Genomic DNA, 17,084 nt, shown 5'->3' with positions numbered 1-17,084 from the left:
TCGTCTCACGCGGTCTGCACGTCCAGCACAAATGCTGGTCCAACTGAGGCGCCAGGTGGAAATGGCATGGCAAGCCGTTCCACAGGACTACATCCAGCATCTCTACGATCGTCTCCATGGGAGAATAGCAGCCTGCATTGCTGCGAAAGGTGGATATACACTGTACTAGTGCCGACATTGTGCATGCTCTGTTGCCTGTGTCCATGTGCCTGTGGTTCTGTCAGTGTGATCATGTGATGTATCTGACCCCAGGAATGTGTCAATAAAGTTTCCCCTTCCTGGGACAATGAATTCACGGTGTTCTTATTTCAATTTCCAGGAGTGTAGTACAGGTAAAATTAGAGAGAATCGAGCTCACACGGAAATGTGCTTCCCGCGGATTGTTCGCGATTTGAACAGGAAGGGGTGAAACGCAGTCGATAATCTTTTCTTTTGGACAACTTGAGCCACACATTTCTTTTCTACCCGATTCGATTCTATGCCTCTTCACTAATTATCATGGTGAATAAAATCTTGCGCACTTTCTGTTAAAATACTTTCATTAAAAAGTCATTACCACGTGCGCATTAATCGAGATGCACCTTCAGGTGATAGGTTTTTTAAATAATCATGGTGCGGCATAGAGATTGCTTAGAGCCAATTCTCATCGTTCATCGTCAGGATAGAAACAGAAAGCACGCTAAAAACGATAGTTCATTAGTAAACTGATTGGGAGAGCGGATCACCACGCCGTAGACACCATAATTAGCACAGTAAGCTGTCAACGATATGGTGCTCCGCAGGCCACATCACCTGAATATACATCTTTATTAATGCGTAACCGGTAGTGTCGTTTACTAAAAAGTATGTTGACAGCCAATGCGGAAGTTTTAATAACCAAGTGGAATTTTGGCTGAGGTTGCCCGACCTTTAAAGTAACATTAGTTATCACTTCGTGTAAATGTAAACGTTTTCGTTGTCGTCAGGGACAGTTTAAGACTCCTATACATAATCCACCCTCAGATACAACTTAACAGCGGGCCCAGAACGGTATGATGCACTAGCTTCTTTGGATCTCCACCCTACTTGGAAGAAAAATATTGGAAACAAGCCCTGTACAGAGTTATTGAACTAATTTAGATATTGAATTGAATTATCTGGTTCTAATCATCACTGTCCCTTGTTACATCGTCTAGGAACTGTTTGAGTTCTGCTAATGTGGCCTTCGCGGTGCTCAGTGGTTTCGAAACACACTCCGTATCTGCTGCTCGCTTGTTGCTGTTATTGCTAAAACATGTTGGTATAAATGATATTATGTACTAATAAGAATAAATGTGTTAGTATATAACTTTCATGTACCTTCCGATGCCAATGCTTTGTAGTGTGATCTTTCTGTCCGCTGTAGACTTGTGTGCATTTGCACGGCTAGTCATTGGCAAGACCCAGGATTTCCCTTTTATTTGTGAAGACCGAAAGGCTGTTTTAATGTCATTTCTCTTCATTAGCGTTCTAGTTACAAAACTGAAGAAACCCAAGCTCTATGGCCTATTGTTGTCAATAAAGCATGAGATGTTTGTAAACTTTTCTGTTGGATACTTCACACTGGTGAATCCGTTCATAGCACAGATTTTCGGCGACAAGTATGATTCTTTCACAGTGTACTGAATTCACCAGGACATTTTACGCCTGTGTTTGGTGCTGGTATCTGAGGCTATACAGATACAGAACCGCATGATTTGGCTTTCTTGTTCACACTAAGTTTTCCGTCAACTTTTCAGCATGCTACATCCCTAGGAAGCACTCTTTGTCCACTTCACGGCGAACTTGATAATGCACTCACAACTACCGTCTAAGTGTCCCAAAAGCTCTTCCAATATTAGAACCGTGAAGCTAGAAAACGAACGCATTGATGACGCAGCAATTAACAGATTTTCTAAAGGAGATGTGTTTGAAGAAGCGGAGAACACAACGTCTCTGTGAGGTATGACGCATCCCAGTCTCAACACAGACTACATCCCGTGATAATTCTGTTACCGATGATGCACGTGCGTCACTCCACAGTGAGATGTGGTGGGGGCCGACATGGCTACAGTCATCGCAGAGACGTAGCAACTGAGAGCGTTGGTATCACGTGTAATAATCCAATCTGAGAATCCATCACAAAAAATAAAAAAAAATACTTGATAAGTTACAGCGCAAAACCAGCATATCTACTTATAACCACTGTTTTAAGTACTTCCGCTTTCGGTCATTGGTTATTTTCAACCATCCTAAAATCAGGGTGTCGTTCTGCGTCAAGTTGACGATCTTCGTGCATTGTCATACTGACCAAGACAATAAGAAAACGTGGAAGCTGATAACGAAAGCATTCAAAAATTGATTAACTTGACTCAGGATGACATGTCAGCCCCTTATGGCCACTGCCCACCGAAGTTCTTAGCTTACTAAATTTTCGCTAAATTAGAAGGAAGGTCAGCGTTGGCCGTGATATTGATAGCAAAATCGATTTTCAATCACATAGTGATCATCTTCAGTGCTGTGGTGTACGAATTAAACTCTTAGGCACTGGTAACCAAAGCTAAGAAACGATCATAATAACTCGTTGTGCACACAGCACTCTATGAAGTCGCCAATCAATAAATTTTCACTGTTGGTGCAGGAAAACTGTAGAATCAGGCATGACGTTTTAATTTATTACTTCTTTACTGCCATCTCTTTTCGTAAGACGTTTCGCAGACAATGTTTACATACAGGGTGGTCCATTGATCTTGGCCGGGCCAAATATCTCACGAAATAAGCCTCAAACGAAAAAATTACAAAGAACGAAACTTGTCTAGCTGGAAGGGGGGAAACCAGATGGCGCTATGGTTGGCCCTCTAGATGGCGCTGCCATGGGTCAAAAGGATATCAACTGCGTTTTTTTTTTTAAAATAGGAACCCCCATTTTTATTACATATTTGTGTAGTACGTAAAGAAATATGAATGTTTTCGTTGGACCACTTTTTTCTCTTTGTGATAGATGGCGCTGTAATAGTCACAAATATATGGCTCACAATTTTAGGCGAACAGTTGGTAACAGGTAAGTTTTTTAAATTAAAATACAGAACGTAGGTACGTTTGAACATTTTATTTCGGTTGTTCCAATGTGATAAATATACCTTTGTGAACTTATTTCTGAGACCGCATGCTGTTACAGCGTGATTACCTGAAAATACCACATTAATGCAATAAATGCTCAAAATTATGTCCGTCAACCTCAATGCATTTGGCAATACGTGTAACGACATTCCTCTCAACAGCGAGTAGTTCGCCTTCCGTAATGTTAGTACATGTATTGACAATGCGCTGACGCATGTTGTCAAGCGTTGTCGGTGGATCACGATAGCGCACATCCTTCAACTTTCCCCACAGAAAGAAATCCGAGGACGTCAAATCCGGTGAACGTGCGGACCATTGTATGGTGCTTCGACCACCAATCCACCTGTCATGAAATATGCTATTCAATACCGCTTCGACCGCACGCGAGCTATGTACCGGACATCCACCATGCTGCAACTACATCGCCATTCTGTCATGCAGTGAAACATCTTGTAGTAACATCGGTAGAACATTACGTAGGAAATCAGCATACATTGCACCATTTAGATTGCCATCGATAAAATGGGGGCCAATTATCCTTCCTCCCATAATGCCGCACCATACATTAACCCGCCAATGTCGCTGATGTTCCACTTGTCGCAGCCATCGTGGATTTTCCGTTGCCCAATAATGCATATTATGCCGGTTTTCGTTACCGCTGTTGGTGAATGACGCTTCGTCGCTAAATAGAACGCGCGCAAAAAATCTGTCATCGTCCCGTGATTTCTCTTGTGCTCAGTGGCAGAACTGTACACGACGTTCAAAGTCGCCGCCATGCAATTCCTGGTGCATAGAAATATAGTACGGGTGCAATCGATGTTGCTGTAGCATTCTCAAAACCGACGTTTTTGAGATTCCCGATTTGTCAGCTAAAACACCTACTTGGGCATCATCATTTGTTGCAGGTCGTGGTCGACGTTTCACATGTGGCTGAACACTTCCTGTTTCCTTAAATAACGTAACTATCCGGCGAACGGTCTGAACACTTGGATGATGTCCAGGATACCGAGCAGCATACATAGCACACTCCCGTTGGGTATTTTGATCACAATAGCCATACATCGACACGATATCGATCTTTTCCGCAATTGGTAAACGCTCCATTTTAACACGGGTAATGTGTCACGAAGCAAATACCGTCCGCACTGGCGGAATGTTACGTGATACCACACTTATACGTTTGTGACTATTACAGCGCCATCTGTCACAAAGCGAAAAAAAGTGGTCCAACTTAAACATTCATATTTCTTTACGTACTACACGAATATGTAATAAAAATGAGGGTTCCTATTTAAAAAAAAAAAAAACGCAGTTGATATCCTTTTGACCCATGGCAGCGCCATCTAGAGGGCCAACCATAGCGCCATCTGGTTTCCCCACTTCCAGCTAGACAAGTTTCGTCCTTTGTAGTTTTTTCGTTTGATGCTTATTTCGTGATATATTTGGCCCGGTCACGATCAATGGACCACCCTGTATACCACTGAATGTGCCTCCAAAATTATATCAACGTGCTATACAGTTTGCATGAGGACGTCATAAACATTCGGATACTCATCCATTGTTTGACAATGAGAGCACTTACCGACTTCCATCAAACCTAATTTCAAGCCTTTTCTAAATTTATATCACATAGCTGTTTCATACATTGGAACCTGATTCTTTAAAGACTCACAGAGCGCCGGCGGGGATGGGTGGTGGGGGGAGGGAGGGGGGGAGAGAGAGAAAGAGAGAGAGAGAGAGAGAGAGAGAGAGAGAGAGAGAGAGAGTTACTGTAGCATGTGTCCCCCGCGTGTTATCACCAGATAGCAGCCACTGTAGACCTTTTCCGTTCGTGGTGTATTACCCGATTAATGCACGATACTGGATAGGCGGCGATCAGTGTCAATTCTGACGACATAGTGCGATGGTGGAGCAGGCACAAGTGTTCCGGAACACACGCTACAGCGCACATTGAGGTCCTTGGGGCTTTGCAGCAGACGACCCCTACGCGCTCACATGTTGACCTAGCGGTATTATCAGTTAAGATTGCAGTGGGTACAGAATCATGGTCACTGGACTGTGGATCAATGTAAACGTCTCGACTGGTCGGATGACTCAGATTTCTTGTCACACCATGTCGATGGTTGCGTCCAGATATCCCATCATCTAGGGTAACGGCTGCGCGAAACCTGCACCGTGCCACGAACACAGGACCGTCGTGACAGCATCATGCTGCAGGGGACATTCACTTGGGCTTCCATGGGACCTGCAATAGTAATCGAAGGCAGCATGACCACTGTGGGCTACGTGTGAACATAATTGCGGATCACCTGCTTCTCTTCATGCTTGATGTTTTCCCGTGCGGCGATGCCATTGTCCAGCAGGATAATAAGGCAAGGATCGTGCTACAGCGATTTGAGATACGTTAATAGTGAACTCACTGTGATGTGTTGGTCACCAAGTTTACATGACTTAATTCTATGGAATATTTCTGGGAAACCTGCTCCCATAAACCACCAGATCCTAACGTCCGGGCATTGTGTGACATGTGTATAGCATCTGGTGCCACATGCCTCTGGAAACCTAGCAAGGACTTTCCGAATCCATACTACGTAGATTCGCTACTGTATTGCGTTCTTAATATGGACCAATGTTGCTGAGCTAAGGGTCATAATGTTTTGTCTCATCTTTGTGTAACCTACAGTGTAAACTCGCAACACAAATACTTATGTTTCCGGAAAATCTTCACTTAGGCGAAGAAGCGCACTTAGCTTCCATATCTTGAAGACTGGCGAAGTACAACGTTACAGAATGTACTGCATTTAGGAAATTACAGCATTTCCCCAGGGCAACGTCTATGACATGGCATTTCCTTTTTTCCCCACTACAATACTGAATTAAGAATTCTTGCCGTTCCATTAGTTCATGCTCGAGGGCATAGACAGACATACAGTATATTTAGACAAGATTTGATTATGCGCTCACCAAGTAAGGCGGACGGTTAATGCTTGTCTGTCGTCCTGATCTCGTCATTTGGCAGTTGGTTTCTGACATGGGCGTGGGTGAACAAGGCTTTCACTTTACCCTGTCGAGTAGTATTCATTCGTATCGACAGAAATTGTTACACATGTTTCGAACATTTTGAATATGATAGTGTGTCAGTAGAATTTTCAAGTGTGTAGGATACCTCATATGTAAAATTATGTTGTAATATCCGCTGCAAATGGGTAGGTTTTGTGCTTTATGTAGTGAAATCGATTTTCTAGCGATGATCGGTCTGAGTGGGCTGAGACCAGGATTTCATTTGCGGGCCCGTATACATCGCAATTCGCTTTCGCAATTACCACGCAGATTGGATGCGCTTGTGCCACCTGTGGCCCGCACGCTATTTGACAGCGCAGTCTGCTGAAGATTGCTTAACCGTCTTGCGGGAAATCTTCGTGAGACTTTTCATCAGTGCCGGCCGCGGTGGCCGAGCGGTTCTAGGCGCTTCAGTCTGGAACCGTGCGACTGCTACGGTCGCAGGTTCGAATCCTGCCTCGGGCATGGATGTGTGTGATGTCCTTAAGTTAGTTAGGTTTAAGTAGTTCTTAGTTCTAGGAGACTGATGACCTCAGATGTTAAGTCCCATAGTGCTCAGAGCAATTTGAACCATTTTTTGAACTTTTCATCAGTAAGATACAAACACCCTCCGATCCCCTAGTAAACCAAATTCAGTATTTTCGTTTGCTATACACTCATCGCAGTGCTGAGTTGGGCAGCAAAATATCTTAGGACGTGAGCGGAGGACTGGAGCTCAAATATAAAAATGAATACTGGACATGTTGCAGTAAGAGAATTCTGTATGAAGGAATCACGCTTTATATAATTAACGTGATATAACACACATACAGCGATAAGTTGTTCCGTATGGTAATATTTTTCGTGCCTCCAGCCGTGTATTTATCGGCTAACACATGGTGACTGGCTGCATGAATTATTTCTCGGAATCCAATAAATAATAAAAAATACTTTTAGCAGGCACAGAATTTGTTTTCTTAGATTTAATATTATCAGTGGTTTTCTTAATGCGATACTGTGATTGGAATCTCAGATGCGACATTAAACAATGATATACGGGCAGCTAGAATTAGCGCGTGCAACGACCTGATTGCCTAACTTAGTGCTGATTAATTCTGAAACTGCGCAACGTATCGAATTTTTTGTAACCAATTATTTCGCAACACAACCTACACTGCAGTATCCTTACAAGCCTTTCGGACTGATTCTGACCACCCTGTACACCCGCATCGGACACGGGCTACGTTGCATATATGCTGCAGCAATGCCTTTAACGGAAACTCTTTGATCGCACCTTATACAAGGTTGGTAAAGGAAGTCGGCCACGTCCTGTGAAATTCGTGCCTTTACGACGTGTGTGCGGTAAATGTGCAAACGTGAACTGTGGCGACGTTGAATGCGTCCAAATAGGACCAGTCTGCTGCTTCTCTTTTCTTGGCTGCCAAAGGACAAACGCCGGTAGGCATCCATGTGTGTCGAAAACTACCGTCGTGGAATGGTGCGTCAGGTTTAGTGCTGGTCGTAACGTAGAAGTCAGAAGTCACCTCCAACTCAAATGGGAGACACTCGAGCCCTGTTGTCCTGATCCCCCCCCCCCCCTTGCATTTATCGCACCTATGGCCTGTTAAAAATGGCCTTGAAGGGTCGGCCTGTTGGAGGAGGATATGCAGCAGGCAGTTAATTGACTTCTTGACGCAGCAGGACACGGTGGTTTACCAAACGGGTATTTTCAACCTGGTGCGTCGGTAGGGTGACTGTCTCAGTACTTGCGGCCTTCGAATGAAAACTTTTTGATTGCCGCCATATACTGTCAGTCTCTGTTCCCTCTCTTCGTTGAGAATCTCGTAGTAGAGGTGACTTAACAGTGTTTCTCAACACTTGAAAAGTGATGTCGCAGTGATCTACATATTACAATATACGATCATTTCGACGTTATGACGGATAAGTGCGGAATGTAAAGAAGACTTTCGAGATGGAAGGAGGGGGTAAACTATAGATTATTGCACACAAACTAGTGCCTTCAATATCAACACCACACAGTTGCCATGTAGACGGCCAAACTTTACTGAATGGGCGTCTCATTGCACGTTAAAAACAAAGCTTATTTGACTTATTTTCCGGTGAAATATGTAAAGAAGCAATAATTTTGTAACTGTAAATCTTTAGACTAGTTTGAATTTTTGTGATAACTTCCACTAATAACCTGTACAAACAAAACGAATCGCTTACGCGCTGGTAAAGCTGTTAATCGCATTTTCTTCAAGCCGCTCGTCACTCCTCTTTTGAATATCTTCTTCTCGCTTCACGTTTCTTTGAGTTGCATGTATCCCACGCACAGGTTTAATTGCCTTTTTTAAATTATGTATTACATTTTGATATAATTTTGGTCTCGCTCGTGAATACATCAGCTCATTTCCTAGCAAATATTTAAAAAGTGCTAGTTATTATTATTTTCTCTCCTCCAACATGCTTCGCATAGACCTTGCATATCTTGGAAATTATCACCCTTCGTCGGAATTGCTTTGTGGGTATCTGTGGGAATTGTGGTGTAGCTTTCAACGCCATTCCAACGCTAATTGCTTGCACCCCCTTAGACGCTTTATTTGTGTTGCATCTGAAAATGGTACTTAATTATTAATAACACACATTTACTCTAAATAACACCGCTTTTTCTAAAATGTTACGTCTATACAGTTTAGTATGTGGCCTCACACTCTACACTATCTTTAAATAACGTTTCTGTAATAACAAGTCAGCAAGAAATTTTTACCGACAGATCAGATGTCTTTGGACGTATAGGGAAACCAGACGTTGCTCACCTCAACAGAAGTTAAGTCAAAAATGTTCACGTCACGTGGTGACCAGGTGACCAGTGGTCGGATGTTCACATGTACTATCCTAGAAGGCTTGTGTTGTAGCTCAGGTACAGGTGTTTGTAAAGAGGACAATCCACAGTTTTCACACTGATTTTGGTGCTCAGGGTCAACAACGTGCGACGCAGCTCGCGTTAGTGAAGAAAATATCATCGTTGATCTGTGGAACGAGGAAGGTGGTACTGTAAAGTGAGGAGTCACGGAACGTAATGAATTCAGACATTCTTGGATCTTTCGGATGCATGAGACCATGCTAAAGAGAAGGGTCCAGTGTCAGTGGGAGAACGAGTGTATGCCGGCCGGAGTGGTCGTGCGGTTCTAGGCGCTGCAGTCTGGAACCGAGCGACCGCTACGGTCGCAGGTTCGAATCCTGCCTCGGGCGTGGATGTGTGTGATGTCCTTAGGTTAGTTAGGTTTAATTAGTTCTAAGCTCTAGGCGACTGATGACCTCAGAAGTTAAGTCGCATAGTGCTCAGAGCCATTTAAAAGAACGAGTGTATGGATATTCTAATTAATAAGCGAAAACAAGGAAAGCCAGCTATAGGGTCAAGACCTACATCGCTTCAGTCGCTCTTTTGGAAAGACAGTATTATAAAGGATAGGGCATTGCATTACGATGCACTTGTTCACGGTGTGACATATCGGTTTTACTGCAGAAGATTTTTAAACGATTGCATTTTGTATCCCGATAACAGGGCTCGATTTGCTTCAATACCTTAAAATCTGTTAAAGTCCTCGGCCCCAAAATTGACTTGGAAATTCTAATGTACAAGGCAACTGAAAAGTGACTGACTTATATGTTGAACTGACTCGCCCCCCCCCCCCCCCCCCCCCCGCCCCCTTCTTTGCTCACTAGTCTCGGTTATCTTAACCGTTTTGCGATTGTGACTGCTGCCACAGTTCCTTTCTTATATAAATTTTAACAAAAGCTCAGGATTTTAAACGTTTGTCGTGTCTTAACCGATTTTTACCGTTTTATCAAAATGATTTTCTTTATTTTAACCGTACTTGCCTCTTGGTGAAAGGGACCTATTTGTCGTTTGTCTTAAACGCAATATCAGTGTAGACTTCGGGTACGCCACATACAAATCTCTAACCACAACCTTTGCTTCGAATTCACGTTTGTTGAGTTAACTACTCCCATTCCTGTCTCGTAAATCCCATCATGAACGATAGCCTTCATACAAGTGGCACTGTCACGCTCGAACCCATTTATGTGGTTCAGTGACGCAGCGTAATCAAATATGAATTTTCTAGTATGCTGTTCCACAGCTTCGTTTGTCGTAGATTTGTTTCTGCAGAGGTGCAATTCATTCTTGCAGTTGTTGTTTTATTTTTTCGCTACTGGTTTTGAGCAGATCCCATTTTCTAGCGGTACCTGTTTACAATCAAGTCATTATAAATAGACAATGACAGCTGCGCAGTTCGATCACAAATACGACAAAGCAAATTGTCATCCTTCATGAATAGCGTTAAAGACTCTAAATTCAGAACGTTGCAGGAGATCATGAGGTTTCAGTTGCTGCACTGCGTGCATATTGTACAGGTACCAGTGTCCTATAGACCCGTGCTGTTGACCATGGGATGGACAATTGTCGTGACACTGCACGAGTACTAGTACTACCCGGGGCACATGCTGCGTGGTCAGTTAAAACCTCGTGGACGACCTCCACCGGGATAGGACGCCTTGCTCTGCCAGGTGTAACACCAAGTAACATATGGTTTCGAATTCCGTTATCATTTTTTTAAACTATTCAGTGACATATGGGCCTCCCCTCAGACCTTTAAGTCAGCTATACTTTTTCAATGCAGGACTGTAACTGCTGCCGTTCACATAAAACAGTCTACAGAACAGCTCATGATATCTCTTCTCGATAGCGAGTACAGTTCAACGTATGTTAAGGTTGTCAAATCGTAGCTTGGATGTGATGTCGTCGTCAGTCCAGACATTAGTTTGATGAAGCCCTTTAGGCTACTCTATCCTGCGGTAGCTGCTTCATCTCCAAGTAACTATTGCAACCTACATCCTTCTGAATCTGCTTTGCGTGTTCATCTCTTGGTCTCCCTCTACGAATTTTACTCCACACGCTGCACTCCAGTACTAAATTGGTGATCCCTTGATGCCTCAGAACATGTCCTACCAACCGATCCCTTCCTCTAGTCAAGTTATGCCACAAATATCTCTTGTCCCCAATTCTATTCAATACGTCCTCATTAGTTACGTAATCTACCCATCTAATCTTCAGCATTCTTCTGTTGCACCACATTTCGAAAGCTTCTATTGTCTTCTTGTCCAAACTATTTATCATCCATGTTTCACTTCCATACATGGCTACACTCCATGCAAATACTTTCAGAAACGACTTCCTGACTCTTAAATCTATACTCGATGTTAACAAATTTCTCTTCTTCAGACACGCTTTCCTTGCCATTGCCAGTCTACATTTTATAACCTCTCTACTTCGACCATCATCAGTTATTTTGCTCTCCAAATAGCAAAACTCATCTACTACTTTGTGTCTCATTTCCTAATCTAATTCCCTCAGCACCACCTGATTTAATTAAACTACATTCCATTACCCTCGTTTTGCTTATGTTGATGATCATCGTATGTCCTCCTTTCCAGACACTGTCCATTCCATTCAACTGCTCTTCCAGATCCTCTACCGTCTCTGACAGAATTACAATGTCATAGGCGAATCTCGAAGTTTTTATTTCTTCTCCATGGATTTTAATTCCTACTCCGAATACTTCTTTTGTTTCCTTTACTGCTTGCTCAATTTACAGATTGAATAACATCGGGAATAGGCTACAACCTTGACTGACTCCCTTACCAAGCACTGCTTCCCTCTCATGCCCCTCGACTCCTATAACTGCCATCAGGATTCTGTACAAATTGCAAATTTCGCTCCCTGTGTTTGATCCCTGGCACCTTCAGAATTCGAAAGAGAATATTCCAATCAACATTGTCAAAAGCCTTCTCTAAGTCTACAAATGCTAGAAACGTAGGTTTGCGTTTCCTTAACCTATCTTCTATAGTAAGTCGTAGGCTCAGTATTGCCTCACGTGTTCCAACATCTCTACGGAGTCCAAATTGATCCTCCCTGATGTCGGTTTCTACAAGTTTTTCCATTCGTCTGTAAAGAATTCGTGTTAGTATTTTGCAGCCGTGACTTATTAAACTGATGGTTCGGTAATTTTCACACCTGTTAATTATTGCTTTCCTTGGGATTGGAATTATTATATTCTTCTTTAAGTCTGAGGGTTTCGCCTGTCTCATACATCTTGCTCACCAGATGGTAGAGTTTTGTCAGGGCTGACTCTCCCAAGGCTATCAGTGGGTCTAACGGAATTTTGTATACTCCTGGGGCCTTGTCTCGTCTTTCAGTGCTCTGTCAAACTCCTCACACAGAATCACATCTCACATTTCCTCTTCATCTACGTCTCCTTCCATTTCCATAATATACTTATATTTGTCCTCTAGCCATCCCTGTTTAGCCATTTTTCACTTCCTGTCGATCTCATTTTTGAGACGTTTGTACTCCTTTTTACCTACTTCATTTTCTACATTTTTCTATTTTCTCCTCTCATCAGTTCAATATCTCTCCCGTTACGCCTTTTTACCTACTTGATCCTTTGCTGCCTTTACAATTTTTCCTCTTTCAAAGCTACCCATTCTTCCTCTACTGTATTTCTTTCCCCCGTTATTGTCAATTGTTTCCTAATGCTCTCTCTGAAACTCTCAACTACCTTTGGTTTTTTCATTTTATCCAGACCCCACCTCCTTAAATTCCCACCTTTTTGCATTTTCTTCAGTTTTAATCTACAGTTTATAACCAATAGAGGCCACATCTGCCCCTGGAAATGTCTTACAATTTAAAACCTGGTTCCTAAATCTGCGACCGGCTGGTGTGGCCGAGCGGTTCTAGGCACTACAGTCTGGAACCGCGCGACCGCTACGGTCGCAGGTTCGAATCCTGTCTCGGGCATGGATGTGTGTGATGTCCTTAGTTTAGTTAGGTTTAAGTAGTTCTAAGTTCTAGGGGACTGACGACCTCAGCAGTTAAGTCCCATACTGCCCAGAGCCATTTGAACCTAAATCTGTGCCTTTCCATTATATAATGTATGTGAAACCTTGCAGTATCTCCAGGCCTCTTCCAAGTATACAACTGTAACGTCTATTAGCAAAGAACATATTTTGTAGTAAAGAGAGAACATTGTGCATCATATTCTGTTATTGTATGGAATTACGTATTTTTTTTATTATTATTTTATTTTAGATAATATCTGTGTCGGCGAGTACTGAAACCGCACAGACGATAAATATCATACAAAGATAAGAATATACCACTAGTATAAATAATACAGAACGAACATTAATTTCTCTGTCTTCTTTTTGGACTTGTACGAGTAAGATAGCCTGTGACGCTGTAGTATATGCTAACGTAGTCTTCTTTTGTCAAGGTCGATAGATGTACGCCATTACGTACTCATTGTAAAAGGTGTGTATTAGTTAACATATTTGAATGTTTTGAATAGAGTTATTTAATGAAGCCTTGCATTATTATTTGTAGTAGCTTGCTTGGAATATTATCCCATCCTTTTGAGATATCCGTGGTGCAGAGCTGCGCTACGAACGAACGAGCCGCTGCCGCGGCGCATTCAAACTGCAGAAAAAGAAATCGATCATACCGCAAGGAAGCGGGAAGGTAATAGTGAAATAAAATCATCTCTTTCAGCTTCCGGACTTGCAGAGCAGAGCAGCAGATTTTGTGATGTGTTTTGCAGGTTGACGCGGGCTGCTGATAATATATTACTAACAGTACAAAAAAGATAATTTACCTTCGTAACATAATAGGAATTTCGCTGTACTTAGTTCTTGTCTGGCAAACCTTATAGTGAAAACGTATTTTTCTCCGACAATAGTCTCATGCTCTTGTGCTAGTCGCGGTAATTATTGGTGTTTTACTCTTAACAAAAATCCACTGCAAAATTATTTTGCTGATGAACAATCTTTGCGAACTGTAACATAAATATTTCATAACAAAATAATCTTTCATTTTCAATAACTATAAAGTAGGGAAGATATGTTGACTTTTATAGTGAGTTACAGTAACGAAAAATGTTCCTTTAATAGAAAGCCAGTTACAGAACAATAAGAACCCAATATATTCTGTTTTGTTGAAAATTAATGATTATAAAGAAATTCATGGCGCAGCATTAATAAAAGGTATTTCGCGGCTCTTTTCGTATATGCGTTGTTACGCATATAATAATAATAAAACAAAGCAAAATAAGAGAAAAGAGTTTTTACGAAAAGTGAAACTGACGCGAAACTGGCGCCCAGCGTCTGTGCGGTTTCATTACTCGCCGACACAGATATTATCTAAAATAAATAATAATAAAAAAAATACATAATTCCATACAATAACAGAATATGATGCACAATGTTCTCTCTTTACTACAAAATATGTCCTTTGCTAATAGACGTTACAATTGTATACTTGGAAGAGGCCTGGAGATACTGCAAGGTTTCACATACATTATATAATGGAAAGGCACAGATTTAGGTTCAAATGGCTCTGAGCAGTATGGGACTTAACTTTGCTAATAGACGTTACACAACCTTCTTTCATGATTTTTAATCCAAGTGTTAGCTATGATTAAGTTATGCTCTGTGCAAAATTCTACCAGGCGGCTTCCTCTTTCATTCCGTATCCCCATTTCACATTCGCCTACAATTTTACTTCTCTTCCTTTTCCTGCTATCGAATTCCAGCCCCCCATAACCATTAAATTTCGTCTCCCTTCACTATCTCAATAATTTCTTTTGTTTCATTATACATTTCTTCAATCTTTCCGTCATCTGCATAGCTAGTTGGCATATAAACTTGTACTACTGTAATAGGCGTGGGCTCCGTGTCTATCTCGGCTACAATAATGCGTTCACTACGCTATTCGTAGTAGCTTACCCGCGCTCCTATTCTTTTATTCATTACTAAACCTACTCCTGCATTACCCTTATTTGATTTTGTATTTATAGCCCTGTATTCACCTGACCAGAAGTCTTGTTCCTCCTGCCACGGAACTTCACTAATTCCTACTATATCTAACTTTAATCTATCCGTTTCCCTTTTTAAATTTTCTAACCTACCTACCCGATTAAGGGATCTGACATTCCATGCTCCGATCCGTAGAACGCCAGTTTTGTTTCTCCTGATAACGTCGTCCTCTTGAGTAATCCCCATCCGGAGATACGAATGGGGGACTATTTTACCTCCGGAATATTTTACCCAAGAGGATGCCATCGTCATTTAATCATACAGTAAAGCTGCATACCCTCGGGAAAAATTACGGCTGTAGTTTCCCCTTGCTTTCACCCGTTCGCAGTACCAGCACAGCAAGGCCGTTTTGGTTAGTGTTACAAGGCCAGATCAGTCAATCATCCAGACTGTTGCCCCAGCAACCACTGAAAAGGCTGCTGCCCCTCTTCAGGAATCACACGTTTGTGTGGTCGCTCAACAGATACCCCTCCGTTGGTGTTGCACCTACGGCACGGCTATCTGTATCGCCGAGGTACGCAAGCCTCCCCACCAGCGGCAAGGTTCATAGATGTCATTCCGTCATAAAATCAGTGTACAGCGACAGATTTGTACCTGGCGGTCACAATTGGAACTAGTTGTTTTCCAGCGTAAATCTGTTACACATTAACGCGTTGGCATATCTACCAGGTTCCGCTGCCTCTCGATAATTACAGCCCACACTGCACCTCCCTTACTAGCTGCACTTGAATTATACCCACCAGGCACAAAACATACGAACCAACTTACCAGCGCACGGTTGAATGGCTGTTGCAGACCACGGCGGACATCCGAGCGTCGACAAGGGCCTACTAGTGCTGGCGGGGCTGCTGGTGTTCATTGTGCTGGAGAAGATGTTCACGTTCGTGCCAGAGGACGGCGAGGACGAGAGCGCCGCCAAGAACAAGAAGAAGACGGCGCGCAAGGTGGCGTGCAGCGCCGAGGTGTGCATGCTGGAGAAGCGGCTGCGCAAGCGCCTGTCGCGCGGCGCGCGCAACAACAACAACGTGGACGACGACGTCGTCTTCGCGTGCGCCAACATCGCCGACGGCGTCTGCAAGCAGATAGAGGACATCGGCACCGTGCTGTGCGCGGCTGCGGCCAAGCAGCCGGCCGACGAGCCGACCATCCACGTGAGTGCTCGACGTCACCACACTCTCCCTTCCCTACCAGCAGCCACTAAACCCTCTGTCGCTCGCACTGCTGACATTTGTCATCCACGTGACATTCCCGCTCTGTTTTGTCTGACTGCACTGAATTGATTCAGTGCGCGTTTCAGTACATTTCCGTTAACTCAGCCATTATTATTTGGTTTCAGTTACGTTAAGTTGAACTGTTTATAAGACATTAATATAGCTTTGAGGATGCTGGTCATCCGGGTGAGCTGTACTGCTACAGTCTCAAACAAAGTGATTCTATGTTGCTTCATTGTTTACGTAGATTCAGTCCAACTGTCGTGTGCATAATTTTAGGCATATCAAAACTAATTACAGTTAACTTGTTTTTTGCCTAGAATACTTAACGTAAGAAAAGTAAATATTCCCTTTACGTCTAGTTTAACAGAGGAAGACCGCACTGCAGTTCCTTCTCTAAAGCCTCGCACAGACGCAAAAATGGCCGACATCGAAATAAGTGTCCAAGGAATAGAAAAGCAACTGAAATCACTCAACTGAGGAAAGTCCACTGGACCTGACTGGATACCAATTCGATTCTACACAGAGTACGCGAAAGAACTTGCCCCCCCCCCCCTTTCTAACAGCCGCGTACCGCAAGTCTCGAGAGGAATGGAAGGTTCCAAATGATTGGAAAAGAGCACAGATAGTCCCAGTCTTCAAGAAGGGTCGTTGAGCAGATGTGCAAAACTATAGACCTATATCTCTGACATCGATCTGTTGTAGAATTTTAGAACATGTTTTTTGCTCGCGTATCATGTCATTTCTGGAAAACCAGAATCTACTCTGTAGGAATCAACATGG

The 17,084-nt window shown here is 42.8% G+C and overlaps 1 protein-coding gene across 1 annotated transcript in view; it reads left to right on the top strand.

The window, feature by feature from the left end:
• Positions 1 to 17,084, top strand: part of LOC126475388 (zinc transporter ZIP13 homolog) — a 198,155-nt gene that overhangs the window by 158,677 nt on the left and 22,394 nt on the right. Inside the window, exon 3 of the mRNA XM_050103214.1 lies at positions 15,886 to 16,241. Within this exon, the coding sequence (XP_049959171.1) occupies positions 15,886 to 16,241 (356 nt within the window). The remainder of the gene's footprint in view (positions 1 to 15,885; positions 16,242 to 17,084) is intronic.

This window comes from Schistocerca serialis, chromosome 4 (genome assembly GCF_023864345.2).
Source record: "Schistocerca serialis cubense isolate TAMUIC-IGC-003099 chromosome 4, iqSchSeri2.2, whole genome shotgun sequence".
NCBI classification, from domain to species: domain Eukaryota; kingdom Metazoa; phylum Arthropoda; class Insecta; order Orthoptera; family Acrididae; genus Schistocerca; species Schistocerca serialis.
The sequence above is the reverse complement of the archived record's forward strand: the minus strand, read 5'-3'. Positions and strand labels throughout refer to the sequence as shown.